Source organism: Artemia sp. Qi Xiang Cuo, chromosome 7 (genome assembly GCF_049724085.1).
Source record: "Artemia sp. Qi Xiang Cuo chromosome 7, ASM4972408v1, whole genome shotgun sequence".
Taxonomy (NCBI): Eukaryota; Metazoa; Arthropoda; class Branchiopoda; order Anostraca; family Artemiidae; genus Artemia; species Artemia sp. Qi Xiang Cuo.
In genome coordinates this window covers 30965632-30983629 of record NC_142800.1, presented here as the reverse complement: position 1 = coordinate 30983629, position 17998 = coordinate 30965632, and the positions used below count along the sequence as shown (strand labels likewise).

Below are 17998 nucleotides of genomic sequence, written 5' to 3'. Positions count from 1 at the left end.
CATTTAAGGGCACTTTTAACAGTACAAAGTAAAGCATTTTTAGATTTTTGCTTTATTTAATTATTTTTTAGTTTAATTTGGCATCACTTCTGCAGAGTGAGCTCAGTTCAAAGATTACTGTCATTTTGGATCTGAAAAGACGTCATAACTATTTTGTAGACAAGACCGAAGTGACGGAATCTTATCAAACAGTTCGTGGTAACGAACTGTAAGCAAGGAGCGACCCGGCTCAATGGTAACCGAAACTGTAGAAAACGGAATTTTGATACCAATAGATACATCAAAAGAATCAGATTTTAATGAATCAGATTACTAAGAATCTAAGAATCAGATTACGCGCCTCAGAAAATTTGGCTGATTTTCAAAAAAGGGGGAAAGACCCCCTAAAATTTATAGAACCTTAATGAAAATCACACCATCATATTCAGCGTATCAGAAAACCCTGCTGCGGAGGTTTCAAGCTCCTATCTACAAAAATGTGGAATTTAGCATTTTTTGCAAGAGAAAGATCACGGATTCGTGTTTATTTGTTTGTTTGTTTTTTTTCCCCCAGAGGTGATCGTATTGACCCAGTGGTCCTAGAATATCGTGGGAGGGCTCATTCGAACGAAAATTAAAAGTTCTAGTGCCCTTTTTAAGTGACCAAAAAAATGGAGGGCAACTAGTCCCCCTCCCACGCTCATTTTTTTCCCAAAGTCACCCGATCAAGATTTTGAGATAGCCATTTTGTTCAGCATCGTTGAAAATATTATAAATCTGTCTTTTAGGATGACTTAATCCCCCGAAGTCCCCAGGGGGAGGGCTGAAAGTTATGAACTTTACCCAATGTTAACAGATAGTATTGGTTATTGGGAAGTATAAAGACGTTTTCAGAGGGGATTTTTTCTGATAGTGGGGGGGGGGAGTGGATCGGGGGTTATGTGGGAGAATCTTACCATTAAGGAAGTTTTTATGGGAGAAGAGACATTGCTATGAAGGGGTGCCGGATTTCCCAGCATTATTTAAATAAAGATAAGAAATTATATATAAAAAAAAACAAGTTTTTTAACTGAAAGAAAGGAGCAACATCAAAACTTAAAACGACAGAAAACATTACATATATGATTGGGTTCATCTCCTAGTCAATACCTCGCTCTTTAAGCCAAAGATTATTTAGTACTTTCATAAGAGCTATTTATTCTAATTAACGGCATTTGTGATTAAGGGGCCATTTTTAAAGAATTGGAAAGAAATTTTAACTTTAGCTTAATGAGCAAGGTATTGACTAGGGGGCGAACCCTCTAATTTTTCGTATTAAAAATATAAGAATATAGAGGTTCGTTACGTAAGTTAATTCGTAAGTTACGTATATTTATTACTAATAAAAACGTTCGTAAATAAAATTAAACAGGTTTCGAGAAAGCCATTCAACCAAATAAAAGTAAAATTAATGTTCAAATTTTTTTTTTAATTATTCATGTACGGTGAGCCAAAATCAAAACCTGCATTAGTTAAAAAACGTTCAAAAATTAAATAAAAAAAACAAGTTTTTTTTAACTGAAAGTAAGGAACGACGTTAAAACTTAAAACGAACAGAAATTATTCCGTATATGAAAGGGGCTGTCCCCTCCTCAACGCCACGCTCTTTACGCTAAAGTTTGACTTTCTCACAACTCTATTTTTTTTTTAAATGAAAAACTTTAGCGTAAAGAGTGAGGCGTTGAGGAGGGGACAGCACCCTTTCATATACGGAATAATTTCTGTACGTTTTAAGTTTTAATGCCGTTCCTTACTTTCAGTTAAAAAAAACTTGTTTTTTTTTATTTAATTAATATTAAGACTACAGACTGGCTTTTAAATTAGTATAACAAATTGAAATACGCCGTTTCATAGAGAAAAATAACTGGATCACCTGAGTTCAGTGTTATTGATATGTTCTTCATTTTGAGCAATTCAGGGTGGGATCAAGATGTTACCTGATAAATTAATTCATTACTTTCTATGCTGTTTAATGACTGTAAACTTATTATTTTTAATCCTGAGTTTTAAAATACTTTTTATTGTATACTGAAAGTTACTGATATCACAGATCCTGTAAGACTACGAAGCTATGGATTAGTTTGTTGTTGTGAGGCTACGTATTTACTTTTGACTCCTAAATCAATATTCTTGTTTTTATGCTTGGGTTTTGTGTTTTCAGCAAAGCGCTAGTTTTCTGTAATCCTACAAACATAGGGAAATATTAACAGTAGATTTATTCACATTAGTTTTATTGATATATGTTAGATAGGCTTTGAAGTAATAATTTTTTGTTCGTTTTAAGTTTCATCCTCGCTCTTTACAACCCTCGGGAAAACTGTTTTTTAAATTAATCTTTTTTCGTTTTTGACTAAAATTTAATGTAGAAACAAACGCTGCCATGATCTTTTTTATTTATACGGAATAATGTATGTTCGTTTTAAGGTTTAATGTCACTCTTTAGTTTCTATTAGCTGTAGCCTAAGCCACGCAATCTATATGATAAAAGAAACTAGTCAAACAGGTTCTTTCAACAGAGAATTAGATTGCAAACGGTGCTATCTAACTGCGTTTACAATATTTAAACTTTAGTTTTTCGGGGGTTAAGGGGAAAAATGGTACCTAGGTTAGGTTACGTATTTAATATTTGCTATGCTTTACCTTCCGCCCCCCTAATGTGCAAACATATAACCAAATTTTGTTTCTGAACTATTATATTTTTATCCTATTTTGTTTTATTTCATTAGCATTAACCAAAATTCACTTCTTGCAAGGTTTACAGCTAATAGAACAGTACCATAGAATTTTACCAAACTATTTTTTACTTATAAAAATAAAGTATCTTAAACATTTTGGAAAACATAAAGACACAAGTTATCAATATTAGAGTGTCTTCTCTCTCTGAACCAATGCCTCCGAGGCAAAATCGTCGCTTCGTCGTTTAAAGGTCTTAACACTAATTCTACCTCTGTATTATACGTTTGTAGGTAGTTGAAGGAGATGATTTTTATTTTTGTCAAACCGATTTTAAATCCTAGCATTCGACAACAAATTACGAGACCAATAACGTCTTTCGGGGAGCTTCAGCTGTTATCTAAACTCCACGATCTTTTAAAAAGGAAGGGAAACAAAAAAACAACAAATAGAAACGCATCCGTGATGAGTCTTCTGGTAAAAACATGCAATTACACATTTGTGCAGATATGAGATCAAAACCCCCATAATTAAATTTTTTGATACGCTGAATCTGACGGTCTGATTTACATTAAGATTCGTTAACTTTTTTCGGGGAGTTTCTCCCTTTTTCGAAAATCAGGCTCCCTATTTTCAAAATCTCTTAATCCATCAAAATCCTTTTTTCTTCTGAGCCTTGGAGTGTTTGGTGAGTAGATATTAGCCACAATGAAATTTATATATTTACAATCTGCATAAGAACCCAATTCTTATCAATTGTTATCAAAATTCCATTTTTGAGTTTCGGTCACAATCTAGCTGAGTCACTCCTTAATTACAGTTTAACACTATGAACTGTTTGATAAAAGTTATTGGGCTAACGTCCTATTTTTTAATTAATCCTGTAGCAAACCGGAGTTTTTGAAGCACTATTCATGCTATTAAAGTGTAGTATTTCTGAGTCCAGTTGAAATGTGAACCATTTTATAAAATTCTCTTTTTGGGGGAAGCTTTTGGCTCCTTTACGTGTATGTAAAGGACTGAAACACCCTTACAGGCGTCTTCTTTTCCTCGATATATTTGCTTACTTGGTTATTCAGCGTAAGCAGCAAATGTATGGCAAATCCAGGGAAGAATTTTTTTTGAAGCGCTTTTTGGGTCTCACTACAAAAATGGGTCTCACTACGTTCATCGCAAAATCATAAGTTGTTCCCACAAAAAGATTTTTGTTATTAATTAGAAAAAATTGAATTCAGAAAGCAATATAATTTCACCGTTAGTACTGTTAAGATTAGGGTAGTATCTTAAGAAATTTTCTACCTACAGAAACACACAAAGAATGTATTTAGAAAAAGCGATTGTAAAAGTTAGAAGATAATTTTTGTCCATAAATTTCTGCGTGTTCATTTTGTAGACAAGAAAACTCAACTTATTTGAAAGTAAAAATATATTTCCTTATTTTTATAATTATCTTTTTATTCTCAAAATTCAAAATTCAAAGGCCTGTTCACGGTGAAACCCTCTCAGAAATAGCACACAAAGTGCCATTTTAGTGCCATATGGAACTTGCAGATGGCAGAATTTTATAAAAATCACGTAGATATGAGAAACTGCTTTTGAATGAGCCATTAATAATCTCTCTATGATGTTTTAGCAGCCCTCTAGACCTGTTGAAAAAAAAAAAAAAAAAAAAAAAAAAAAAGGGAGAAAGATCAGTGCTACCGATGCAAAAAATATTTTCCTTGTTGTTCAGGGAAGGGGATTGTAAATTCCCTGTACAAGGTTTTGACCATGTTGATTCCAATGGTACACTTTTCATTTTCATCTGGCGCCGTTTTCGAGGGGTTTGAGGCTTTTTTCGAAATCACCATAAATTTCTTTTCGCAATAAACTTTTACTTTTAAGACGAATCGAAATAATAGTTAACGTTCCTGAGTCATTGTCAGATGAGAATTTTTTTTCAAAACGCGTTTTTTAACTTTTGGTTACTATAGGCTGTGGTTCGCTCTTTACTAGGTTGTAGCTGCTGCTGCAACCATGATACCTTTCCGGGACATGCTTTAAAAAATGAGCCTAGAAAATGACTGAAAAAACAACAGCGGATACCAATACCGATATTTCCGATACGATACATGCGATACCAATACGCCCAATACCGATACGCGCAATATCGATACGCCCAATACCGCACACAACCCTTCCCCAGGGACTATGTAGGGTCATATCATCATCAAAACCATATATATTGGAGTGCTACCAATGCAAAAAAGTGATTCTCCTTGGCCATACTGATATTAATGGTACACTTTTCATTTTGATCTGACGCCATTTGCGAGCGGTTTCACGCTTTTTTCGAAATCACCATAAATTTCTTTTCGCAACAAACTTTTACTTTTAAGACGAGCCAAAATAATGGTGACCATTCCTAAATTAGTGTTGGATGGCAATTCGTTTCCACCAGTCAGTTTTTTCCTAAACTTGTTTTTTTACTTTTGGTTCTGACCGTATTAAAAAGTTCATAGTGAATTCTTCCAATGGACTAATGAGACTTACTAAGGGGGCTGGGAGGGGAAGTATATGGAACGAGTCCCTTGTAAATCTCCAATTAAGGGTTTTGGATCATAATTATTACAATGGTACCGTTTTATACTTCGAAGCTTTTCAACTTAAGAAGTGGCACAAAAGGTGCCATTTTTTGTGCTAATTGGCTCTTACGGATGGCAAAACTGATGAAAATCACGTAGATATGAGCAATAGGTTTCAAATCAACCATCAAACAATCTCTCTAAGAAGTTCTGGCAGCCTACTAGCCTCTAGCTTTTCCACTTAAGACATGGCATCAATAGTGCCATTTTTAGTGCCATTTGAAAGTTACAAGTGGTGGAATTCATAAATAAAACGTAGATATGTGAAATAGCTTTAATATGAGCTATTAAACATCGGTCTACGATATTTTTGTAGCCCGCAAGCCCCATCCCTTGAGAAATGGCACATAATATGCCATTTTGTGCCATATGGCACTTGCAGATGGCGGAATTTATAAAATCATGTAGATGAGAGAAACAGCTTTCTAATGAGCCATTAAGCATCTCTCTATGATGATCTGGTAAACGGCTTGCCGTGGAAAAAAAAGGAGAAAAAAAGGCAGTGATTTTCTTTGTTCTTCAAGGAGGGGGACTGTAATTTCCTTGTCTAAGGTTTTCGACCATGCTAATTCCAATGGTGTACTTTTCATTTCGATCTGACGCCATTTTTGAGGGGTTTCAGGTTTTTTTTGGAAATCACCATGAATTTCTTTTCGCAATAAACATTTACTTTTAAGACGAACCGAAATAATAATTATCATTCCTGAGTCAGTGTCAGATGGAAATTTTTTTCACTAGGCAGTTCCTTTGAAAACGCGTCTCTTAATTTTTGGTTACTATGGGCTGCGGTTCGCTCTTTACTAGGTTGCAGCGGCAGCTGCAACCATAATTCCTCAATCCTGTCAAAACTGTGTATCTCCGCTCTTTGTATAATTTCTTCACTCGTGTCATTACCCTATAGTATTATCTAAGTAATAATCATTATACTATTTATATATTGGCTAACAATCATTTGTTATCGCCGATAGCCAGTGATTTCCGGAATTTATTGTTTTGCTTATTTACTAATTTAATAAACTAAATGGCACTTGATAAGACATTAGGCAACATGGATTCTACTTAAACAAAAGCTTGTTAAAGCAATAAACATGTTTATAAAAGCCAAAGCTTAAAATTCTCGTGTTGCTGAATGTGTTGCTTTAAGTGTGTTGCTTTAAGTTTAGTTGCTTTAAGTTTAATGTGTTGAATGTGTTTGCTTTAACGACCGGAATGTGTTGCTTTAAGTTTAGTACAATAATAGAAACAAACCGAAATTTGAGGTTTTCTGTTTCACATTTTTGTATTGTGTATTGTGGTTAGATTATACCTTCACGATCATATTTGAGGAAAAGCTAATTAAATTTCCTTAGACCGTTTTGTAATCTTCAAGGGGGAGGAAGGGCTTGCCAGCAGACATTTATGCAGAGGGCCAAGGTCCAAGATTTGTTTGTGCTATTAAATTATTGTATGTGATTATGTAATTCGCAATATCTTTTGTTGCTAAAAGTTGAATTTAAATGTAGCCTACTTTCAATTTACCAGAAGGGGAGCGGGGTATAAAATAATTTTTGTAATAAACGATATTTATTGACTAGCTGAAGTGTTTCTCGTGTATTGTAAGGACATTTTTAAGATATGAGCTTTGATAAAAAAAAAGAAGGAATTCCTGAAAATTTGAGCTGTTTTTCTTCTTTCAATGTACAATGTTAAAAAACTGTTTAAAATAGATTTTATTTTAGGTAAAGTGTATGCTAAACTCTAATTTCTTGAACTGATAGATCGTTCAACAGTTGATATCATTATACATCAAATGTTCAAGTTCATGTTGTTTATACTGTCCAAGACTGTTCAGACGCATATAGTTTTCAGTAAAGCGCTAATGACGCAGTAGGTTTTAGACTTTTAAAGTGAGAGAAGGAGGCGATACTCAGACTCTTGTTTGTAGTGATTTTTGTTCGTTTCATGCTTGATTTGCATATTCAATTTAATTTTCACTCCTTTTAAGATTTATTTATTCATTTACGTTAATATCTAATGTATGTTTGTTTGCATTGATTGTTTATTTAATTTCTGTTCGTTTTAAGTTTCATTTATACTTCAAAATCAAAATATTTTTTTTCATTTTAAACTTGATTTTCGTATTCAATCTAAGTATTACTCGCTTTCAGATCTATTTATTCATTTATTTTATAAATTGTTGTATGTTTTTTTTTGTTATGATTGCTAGTTTAATTTCTGTTCGTTTTGGGTTTCATTTATTCTTTAATAGTAATTTCTGGGATTTTTTAGTTTGAATTTTAGCAGGTATTTTTATCTGCTGAGCTTAAGTTTAAAATGACCTTTACTTTTCTTTGAAAAACTTTGTTTTCGGAAAGTTTTTTTAATCAATTTTTGTTCGTTTTTGATTCCAAAAGGTTTAAGTTTTTAAAATTCCTTATTTCAAAATCAAAATAAAAAAAAAAAAAATCAAATGTTCATCAAAGTATCAAAACTGGCATCAAAATAACAATACAAAAGTGAAAAAATGGGTATTTTTCAACCCCAGAGTTTTTATTATCTGATATATGGACTATTTTTCACACAATGACTATTTCCAAATTTTTATCACACGGTCTGGGAGAAAAAAGGACGTGGGGGGGGGAGTAATTGCCCTTCGGTCTCTTTTGACTCGTTAAAAGTGTACTAGAACTTTCTATTTTCAATCAAATGAGCCCTCTCTGAAGTTTATACGAGCATCCCTTCTATAAGAACCATTTATACCCCCAGTGTATAACTTACAACGCCTGTCCCTGGGCCCTGGGGGGTTGTGTTGACCCCGGATTTTTAATTTCCGATGTTTGAACTATTTTTAACAAAATGGTCACCTCAAATTTTTATCAGAGAGGTTTATCCATCCGATAAACCTAAAGGCGTGGAGGGTGGGAGGGGCTAGTTGCCCTCTGATCTTTTTTACTATTGGAAAATGAACTAGAACTTTTAATTTCCATTCAAATGAGCCCTCTCTGAAGTTTATACGAGCATCCCTTTCATAAGAACCATCACGGGCCCAGGACATTGCTTAAAATGCCTGCCCCCCGGGCCCGGGGTGGTTGTGTCGACAACGGATATTTTTTAACTGACATTTGAACTGTTTTAAAAAAAATGTCTATTTCAAAATTTGTATCGGATGGGTTTGGGAAAAAAAGGGCGTGGGGGGATAGGGGCCCTCTGATCTCTTTTGACTATTAAAAATTGAACAAGAACTTTCAATTTCTGTTTAAAATAGCCCTCTCTGGAGTTTTTACGACCGTCCCTTCCATAAGAACCATATATGCCCCTAAGGCATAACTGGCAACGCCTGCCCCCGGGCCCTGGGTGGTTGTGTCGACATCGAAGTTTTTTATCGGATCTTTGAACTATTTTTAACAAAATGGCTATCACAAAATTTTTATTGGATGTATTTGGGGGGAAAGGGGCGTGGGGGGATAGTTGCCTTCTGATCTCTTTTGACGAAGTTTGTATGAGCATCCCTTCCATAAGAACTGCATATGCCCCCCAGAGCATTACTTACAACGCCTGCCTCCGGGCCCTAGGGGGGTTGTGTCGACCCCGGAGTTTTCATTATATGATCTTTGAGCTATTTTTATAAGAATGGCTATCTCAAAGTTCTTATCGGATGGGTTTGATGAAAAAAGAGCATGGAGGGGGGGGGGGCTAGTTGCCCTTCGATATCTTTTGACTCTTTAAAAGTGAACGAGAACTTTAAATTTCCAATCATATGAGCCCTCTCCGAAGTTTATACGAGCATACCTTCCATAAGAACCATATATGCCCCAGAGCAATACTTATAACGCCTGCCCTGGCCCTGGGGGGTTGCGTCGACACAGGAGTTTTTCTTATCTGACCTTTGAACTAGTTTTAACGAAATGGCCATACGTAAAGGAGTTTTCGTTTTATAATATTTGAACTATTTTTAACAAAATGGCTACCTCAAATTTTTAATCAGATGTATTTGGAGAAAAGGGCTTGTGGGGGGGCTAGTTGCCCTCCGATCACTTTTGAATCTTAAAAAGGGCACTAGAACTCTCGATATCCAATCGATTGAGCCCCCTTTGAAGTTTATGCGACGACCCCTTCTATATGAAGTGCCTTTGGGAAAAAAAATGAAGTATGGGGGGAGGCTAGCTGCTCTCACTGCATTTGACTCTTAAAAAGTGAATTACAAATTTCAATTTCCAATCACATGAGCCCTCTATGAAGTTTATAAGAGCATCCCTTCCATAACAACCATATATGTCGCCAGGGCATAACTTACAACGCCTACCCCCGGACCCTATGGGGGGGGGCACCTGACACCGGAGTTTTTGTTATCTGAACTTTGAACTATTGTTAACAAAATTTATATCTCAAAATTTTTATCTGATGTATTTAGGGCGTGTAGGGAGGGGGGGTTAGTTGCCCTCTGATCTCATTTGACTTTTAAAAAGTGAACAAGAACTTCTAATTTCCAATCAAATGAGCCCTCTTCGGAGTTCATTCGAGCATCCCTTCCATAAGAACTATATATCCCCCCGAACATTACTTACAACGCCTGCCTCCGGGCCCTGGTGGGTTGAGTCGACACAAGAGTTTTTGTTATCTGACCTTTGAACTATTTTTAATGAAATGGTTATTTTAAAAATTTTATCGGATGGGCTTGGAGAAAAAAGGGTGCGTGGGGGAGGGGGGATAGTTGCCTTCAGATGTCTTTTGACTCTTAAAAAGCGAGCTAGAACTTTCAATTTCTATAGGGAATGTCAAAATCTTCCAGTGAAGGTCAGAAATAAGGATATTTAACAAATATTTTGAACATACACAGAAGTGTAGCAACTAATCAAAGAAAAAGAATTTTTATTTTTGTTTTGTCTTTAAGAACTGCTGTTAAACTTGTTTAAAATCAATTTAGAATTTAATTCAATTCTTAGATCTTAGATTAACTCAATATAGGTCATTATTTATCAAACAGTTCGTGGTAACGAACTGTAAGTAAGGAGCGGACCGGCTCAATAATAACCGAAACTGTAAAAACCGGAATTTTGATACCCATAGATACGTCAATAGAATCTAATTTTTATGCTGATTTCAAATATATAAGTTTCATTAAGTTTAGTTTTACCCATCAAAAGCTAGACGCCTGAGAAAATTTTCCTTATTTTCACAAAAAGAGGGAAACACCCCCTAAAAGTCATAGAACTTTAATGAAAATCACACCATCGGATTCAGAGTATCAGAAAACCCTACTGTAGAAGTTTCAAGCTCCTATCTGCAAAAATGTGGAATTTTGTATTTTTGTCAGAAGAAATTTTTTTTTCTTATTTTCCCAGGGGTGATCGTATCGATCCAGTAGTCCTAAGATATCGTAAGAAGGCTCATTTGAATGGAAATTAAAAGTTCTAATGCCCTTTTTAAGTGACCAAAAAATTGGAGGGCAACTTGGCCCCCTCCCACACTCATTTTTTCCCAAAGTCACCCAATCAAAATTTTGAGATAGCCATTTTGTTCAACATAGTCGAAAATTTATAAAATTTGTCTTTGAGGATGACTTAATCCCCCAAAGTTCCCGAGGGAAGGGCTGGAAGTTATGAACTTTGCCCATTGTTTACATATAGTGTTGGTTAATGGGAAGTATAAAGACGTTTCAGGAGGGATTTTTTTCTGGTGGGGGGAGGGGGTTGGAGGAGGGGGTTAAGGAGGAGGATACTTCCATTGAGGATTTTTTTTGGGGGGGGAAGGGACATTTATATGAAGCGGGGGGGGGGGTGAATTTCCCAGCATTATTTAAAAAACGATCAGAAATTAAATAAAAAACAAGTGTTTTCAACTGAAAGTAAGGAGCAACATTAAAACTTAAAACAAACAGAAATTATTATGTATATGAGGGGGTTCGACCCCTAGTCAATACCTCGCCCTTTTCGCTAAATTTTTTTTTAGTACTTTCATAAGAGCTATCTATTCTATATAACCGGCCTTTGTGATTCAGGGGTTTGTGATTCAAACAAAATTCAAGCTTTAGCGTAAAGAGCGAGGAATCGACTAGGGGGCAAACTCCCTAATATACATAATAAAAACATACGAATATAGAAGTTCGTTAAGTAAGTTAATTCGTAAGTTACGTCAGAACAAAATTTCGGGAAAGCCATTTAGCCAAAAAAAGTAAAATGAATATGCAAATTTTTGTTTTAATTATTCATGCAAGGTGAGCCTAAATCAAAGCTACATTAATTCAAAAACGTTCAGAAATTAAATTAAAAAAGCAAGTTTTTTTAACTGAAAGTAATGAGCGACATTAAAACTTAAAACGAACCGAAATTATTCCGTATATGAAAGGGGCTGCTCCTTCCTCAATACCTCGCTCTTTACGCTAAAGTTTGAATCTGTCACACAACTTTATTTTTTAAAACAATAAAAAAGTTGAGCGTTTAGAGCGAGGTATTGAGGAGAGGACAGCCCCTTTCATATACGGAATAATTTCTGTTCGTTTTAATGTTGCTCCTTATTTTCAGTTAAAAAAACTTGTTTTTTTTTTATTAAATCTATCTAAAGGAGACGGAAACCGGATCCCGATTTAGGGTGTAGAGTAAATACTCTCAAGGGCATTCTTATGCCCTAGCAATAGCGCGACAAGCTTGATAAAGCTAACCGCATTTTGGAATTAGTAAACAAAGAAAGTTTTATACATATACAGCGTCCTGCCCTACCAGGAGTCAGTTGGTCTTGTTTTTTGCTCATATTTTGTCAAGCTAAATCCGTAAGTCGTAATTTTTTGGGCTATAGATTTGCACATTAGGGGGGGAGAGGGGTACAGTATAGCGGGTCTGCATGCAAAGTGTGTTTGGTACAATTATTCTGCATATTAGATAGTTTCTAAGATAAGTGTATTTTAAAGCCAAACATACGGCCATGAACACAGTAAAATCATAGGCAGCGCAAACGCGCTGCCTAAGTAAAGAACGATGTTGGCACAATGTATTATTTAATATTTATTTTCTTTAGACCAGGGTAATTCGTATTGAAGAAGCTGTCGTAGAAACTTCGAAAAGGGCTCATTCACCTGGAAATTGGAGTGGCTTGTGCCCTTTTTAATAGTCGAAAGTGATTGGAAGGCAACTAACACCCCTTCCACGCCCACCATTTCCCTAAAAACATCCAATCAAAATTTTGAGACAGCCATTTTGTTAAGCGTAGTTGCTTTCCAGATAGAAATTATGTTTTTGAGGAATACACTCCCCCACATCCCTCAGGGCAAGGGTTGCTATTTATGCCCTGGGGGCATATAAGGTTTTTACAGAAAGCGTTGTCATAGAAACTTCAAAAAAGGTTCATTCGATTGGAAATTCAAAGAGCTAGTGCCCTTTTTAATAGTCGAAAGTGATTGGAGGGACAACTAACCCCCTCTCACGCCCACCTTTTCCCCAAACACATCCAATCAATATTCTGAGATAGCCATTTTGTTCAACGTAGTTGAAAGTTTTGGAAATTATACCTTTGAGCATGACACTCCCCCCACAGTCTTCAGGGCAAGGGTTATAAGTTATGCCCTGGGGGCATATAGGGTTTGTATTGAAATTTTCAAAAGGGCTCATTCGATTGGAAATTGAAAGGGCTAGTGCCCTTTTTAATAGTCTAATGTGAATGGAGAGCAACTAACCGCCTTCTCACACCATCAATGTTTAGAGATAGCCATTTTATTCAACGTAGTTGAAAGTTCTGGAAATTATGTATCTGAGGATGACAAACCCGACAGAGCCCTCGGGGCAAAAGGTGTAAGTTATGCCCTGGGGCATATAAGGTTTTATATAGATAGCGTTGTCGTAGAAACTTCAAAAGAGGCTCATTCAATTGGATATTGAGAGGGCTAGTGCCCTTTTTAATAGTCGAAAGTGACTAGAGGGTAACTAACCCCCCTCTCACACCCACAATTTCACCAAACAAACCCAATCAAATTTTCAGATAGCTATTTTGTTCAACATAGTTGAAAATTCTGGAAATTAGAACTGAAGTCGGAGGACGAATACCCCCTCCCCCCTCACGCCCATCATTTCCCCAAACACTTCCGATCAACATCTCGATACAGCCATTTTGCTGAAGGTAGTTGAAGGATCCGAAAATTATGTCTTAGAGTATGACAACCCCCCACAACTCTCAGTGCTAAGGTTGTAAGTAAGTTATGCCCTGGGAGCATAAAAGGTTTTTATTAGAAAGGTTGTCGTAAAAACTTCAAAAAGGGCTATTTTTTGGAAATTCAGAGGCCTACTGTCCTTTTTAATAGTCAAAAGTGAACGGAGGGAGAATCCCCCCACGCCCATCATTTCCTCAAACATTTTGATATATTCATATTGTTCAACGTATTTGAAAGGTCTGGAAATTTGAGGATGACATCCCCTCCTTTGATAGCCCTCAGGACAAGGGTCTTAAGTTATGCCCTTGGGGCATATAAGGTTTTCATAGGACGTATTTTCGTAGAAGCCTCGATTGGAAATTGAGAGGACTACTGCATTTTTTATTAGGCGAAAGTGATCCGAGGTCAAATCCCCCCCCCCGCCCATCGTTTCCCCAAAGACTTCTAATCAAAATTTGAGATAGCCATTCTGTTCAACGTATTAAAAGAGCTCATTCGTAAAATGAGCTGAAGAAAAAAAAATTATAAATGTTTTTACTTTTATAACTTTAATAAATCAAATAATATTAACATTTTGATTGCTAAATATGAGTATATGCATATTAAACTGACGATGCACATTCATTTGTATTTTTTTCAGTAAAATGCAAATTATGTTCTGGCCTTGGGAAGGCATAGGGGTTTTGAGCCCAACTCATGTTAATTTCTGCTCGTTTTGAGTTTGACTCGGTTATTTATTGTAATTTCTGTTTGTTTTGGGTTTCATTTATTTATCGATGCTGATTTGTGGTAATTCCACGCTTGGTAGATTATTTGGTTTTATTATTTGTCACTTTTGGTTTACTGGAGTTCTTTGCTTTTCTTTGGAAAACTTATTTTGTGGAAAAAGGTTTTTTAATTAATTTCTGTTCGTTTTATATTGACAGAGTCTTTTCAGGGAAAAAGAAAATAATAATTTAAATCTTTTCTTTTTTTTTAAGACTTTATAGTTTTGCCTGCTATTTGCATGCTGGAGAAAAATTTTCAGCAACTTTTAACAACATAGGCCTACACCCTTTTAAAAATCTGGACAGAAAATAGTAGTGTTTAATTTAGTTTCGTACCTCCTCTAGTTGACCTGAAATGGAAAACCTGATACCATTCGCAAAAAATTCGGTTTACTTTTTTTGATAGCTTGGATACAGTTACGCTATTCTGATTTGGTTAAATTTTAAGAGCAGAAGTAGCCCCGAAATTTTGAACATAATACCCTCAGTCGTTCTTGGTATACTGTTGAGATATCTTATTGGGAGATTAGCATTAACACAGTGCATTGTGATTTAACCTTAAGGCAACATTTAGTTTTTAAACATAATGAGGAAATGGGAGGGTGGGCCTGGGAGGGGGATTAGTTGCCCTCCAGTCAATTTCGACTATTAAAAAGGGCATCAGCTCTTTCTATTTTCAATTGAATGAGCCCCTTTCGAAGTTCCTACGACAAATCCTTCGATACGAAGTGCCTTGGTCTAAAACAAAAATACATTAAAAAAAACACATTGTACCCACATCGATCTTTACTATAAAAATGTCAAGCTTTCCAATCACTTTCGACTATTAAAAAGGGCACTAGGCCTTTTTATTTCCAATCGAATGAGCCCTTTTTGAGTTTCTACGACAATGCTTTCTATAAACACCTTATGTGCCCCCAGGGCATAAATTACAATCCTTACCCTAAGGGCTCTGAGGGGGGTTGTCATACTCAAAGACCTGATTTCCAGAACTTTCTACTACGTTAAACAAAATGGCTATCTCAAAATTTTGATTGGGTGTTTTGGGGGAAAGGGGGGGGGGGAGAGGGGCGTTAGTTGCTCTCCAATCTCTTTCAACTACTAAAAACAGGAACTAGCACTTTCAATTTCCAATCAAATGAGCCCTTTTTAAGTTTTTATGACAGCACTATCTATAAGAACCTTATATGCCTCCAGGGCGTAACTTATAACCTTTGCCCTGGGGGCTCTGGGAAGGACTTCAGACTTAAGTAAATAATTCATAGAACTTTCAACTACATTGAACAAAATGGCTATCTCAAAACTTTGATTAAAAGTGATTGGGGAAATGGTGGGCGTGAGAGGGGGGTTAATTACTCTCCAATCACTTTCGACTATTAAAAAGGGCACTAGCCATTTCAATTTCCATTCAAATGAGCTAATTTTGGAATTTCTACAACAACTTTCTATATAAACCTTATATGCCCCAGGGCATAACTTACAATCCTTTCACTAAGGGCTCTGAGGGGGGTTCTCATCCTAAAAGACCAAATTTCCAGATCTTTCAACTACGTTGAACAAAATGGATATCTCAAAGTTTTGATTGGATGTGTTTGGGGAAATGGTGGGCGTGATAGGGGGGTCAGTCGCACTTCAATCACTTTCGACTTTTAAAAAGGGCACTAGCCCTTTCAATTTCCAATTGAATAAGCCCTTTTTGATGTTTCTATAGCATCGCTTTCTTTAAAAACCTTGTATGCCCTCAGGGAATAACTTACAACCCTTGCCCTGAGGGCTGTGGGGGGAGGTGTTGTCATCTTTAAAGACCTAATTTCCAAAACTTTCAACTATGTCGAATAAAATTGCTATCTAAAAATTTTGATTGGACGTGTTTTGGGAAAAGGTGGGCGTGGGAGGGGGGTGAGTTGCTCTCAAATCACTTTCGACTATTAAAAACTGCAATAGGAGTGTCCTCCTCAAAAACATAATTTGTCTCTGGAAGTCAACTACGCTGACCAAAATGGCTATCTCAAAATTTTGATTGGATGTGTTTCGGGAAATGGTGGGCGTGGAAGGGGTGTTGGTTGCCCTCCAATCACTTTCGACTATTAAAAAGGGCACAAGCCACTCCAGTTTCCAGGGTAAAGGGCACTAGCCCTTTCAATTTCCAATCAAGTGAGCCCATTTTCAAGTTTTTATGACAAAAAGTTCTATAAGAACCTTATATGCCCTCAGGGCATAACTTACAGCCCTTACCCTGAGGGCTCTGGGGGGCTGTCATCCTCAAAGATCTAATTTCCAAAACTTTTGATTGCGTTAAACAAAATGGACACCTTAAAATATTAAATGGGTGTGTTTGGGGAAATGGTGGGCGGGAGAGGGGCGTTAGTTGCTCTCCAATCTCTTTCAACTATTAAAAACAGGAACTAGCACTTTCAATTTCCAATAAAATGAGCACTTTTGAAGTTTTTACGACAGCACTCTCTATAAAAACCTTATATGCTCACAGGGCGTAAACTACACACTTTGCCATAGGGACACTTGAATGTACGTAAGCCTTGAATCCAAACTTTACAGAACTTTCAATTACATTGAAACAAATGATTGTATCAGATGTGCGAGTGAAAATTACTGGGGACATGATTGGTGGGGCAGGGGGGTTAGTTGCTTTATAATCGTTTTTGGCTATTAAACAGGGCATTAGCCCTTTCAATTTCCATTCAAATGAGCTAATTTTGGAATTTCTACAACAACTTTCTATATAAACCTTATATGCCCCAGGGCATAACTTACAATCCTTTCACTAAGGGCTCTGAGGGGGGTTCTCATCCTAAAAGACCAAATTTCCAGATCTTTCAACTACGTTGAACAAAATGGATATCTCAAAGGTTTGATTGGGTGTGTTTGGGGAAATGGTGGGCGTAAGAGGGGGGTCAGTTGTCCTTCAATCACTTTCGACAATAAAAAAAGGCACTAGCCCTTTCAATTTCCAATTAAATGAGCCCTTTTTGAAGTTTCTACAGCATCGCTTTCTATAAAAACCTAATATGGCCCCAGGGCATAACTTATAACCCTTGCCCTGAGGGCTGTGGGGGGAGGTGTTGTCATCTTTAAAGACCTAATTTCCAAAACTTTCAACTATGTCGAATAAAATTGCTATCTAAAAATTTTGATTGGACGTGTTTTGGGAAAAGGTGGGCGTGGGAGGGGGGTGAGTTGCTCTCAAATCACTTTCGACTATTAAAAACTGCAATAGGAGTGTCCTCCTCAAAAACATAATTTGTATCTGGAAGTCAACTACGCTGACCAAAATGGCTATCTCAAAATTTTGATTGGATGTTTTTCGGGAAATGGTGGGCGTGGAAGGGGTGTTGGTTGCCCTCCAATCACTTTCGACTATTAAAAAGGGCACAAGCCACTCCAGTTTCCAGGGTAAAGGGCACTAGCCCTCTCAATTTCCAATCAAATGAGCCCCTTTTGAAGTTTCTACGGCACAAATTTTTATAAGAATCTCATATGCCCCCAAGGCATAACTTGAAACCCTTGCCCTGAGAGCTTTGAGGGGGTTATCATCCTCAAAGACCTAATTTCTAGAACTTTCAACTACGTTGAACAAAATGAATATCTTAAAATATTAATTGGATGTGCTTGGGGAAATGGTGGGTGTGACAGGGGGGTTAGTTGCCCTTTAATCACTAGTAGAAAGGCCTTATTGACTCCCACGCGAACCACGTGGTTTATGGTTATCTCACTGAGAATGAAAAAACTGGAACTTTCTCACTTTGATGGATGTTTTCTGGATTATCGAGTCTAATGGGGTC

At 36.5% G+C, this 17998-nt stretch overlaps 1 protein-coding gene across 1 annotated transcript in view; it reads left to right on the top strand.

Annotated features, from left to right (window-relative positions):
• LOC148950158 (uncharacterized) overlaps nucleotides 1–17998 on the top strand; it is a 153851-nt gene that overhangs the window by 1359 nt on the left and 134494 nt on the right. The window contains exon 2 of the mRNA XM_089091792.1: nucleotides 11998–12060. Within this exon, the coding sequence (XP_088947918.1) occupies nucleotides 11998–12060 (63 nt within the window). The remainder of the gene's footprint in view (nucleotides 1–11997; nucleotides 12061–17998) is intronic.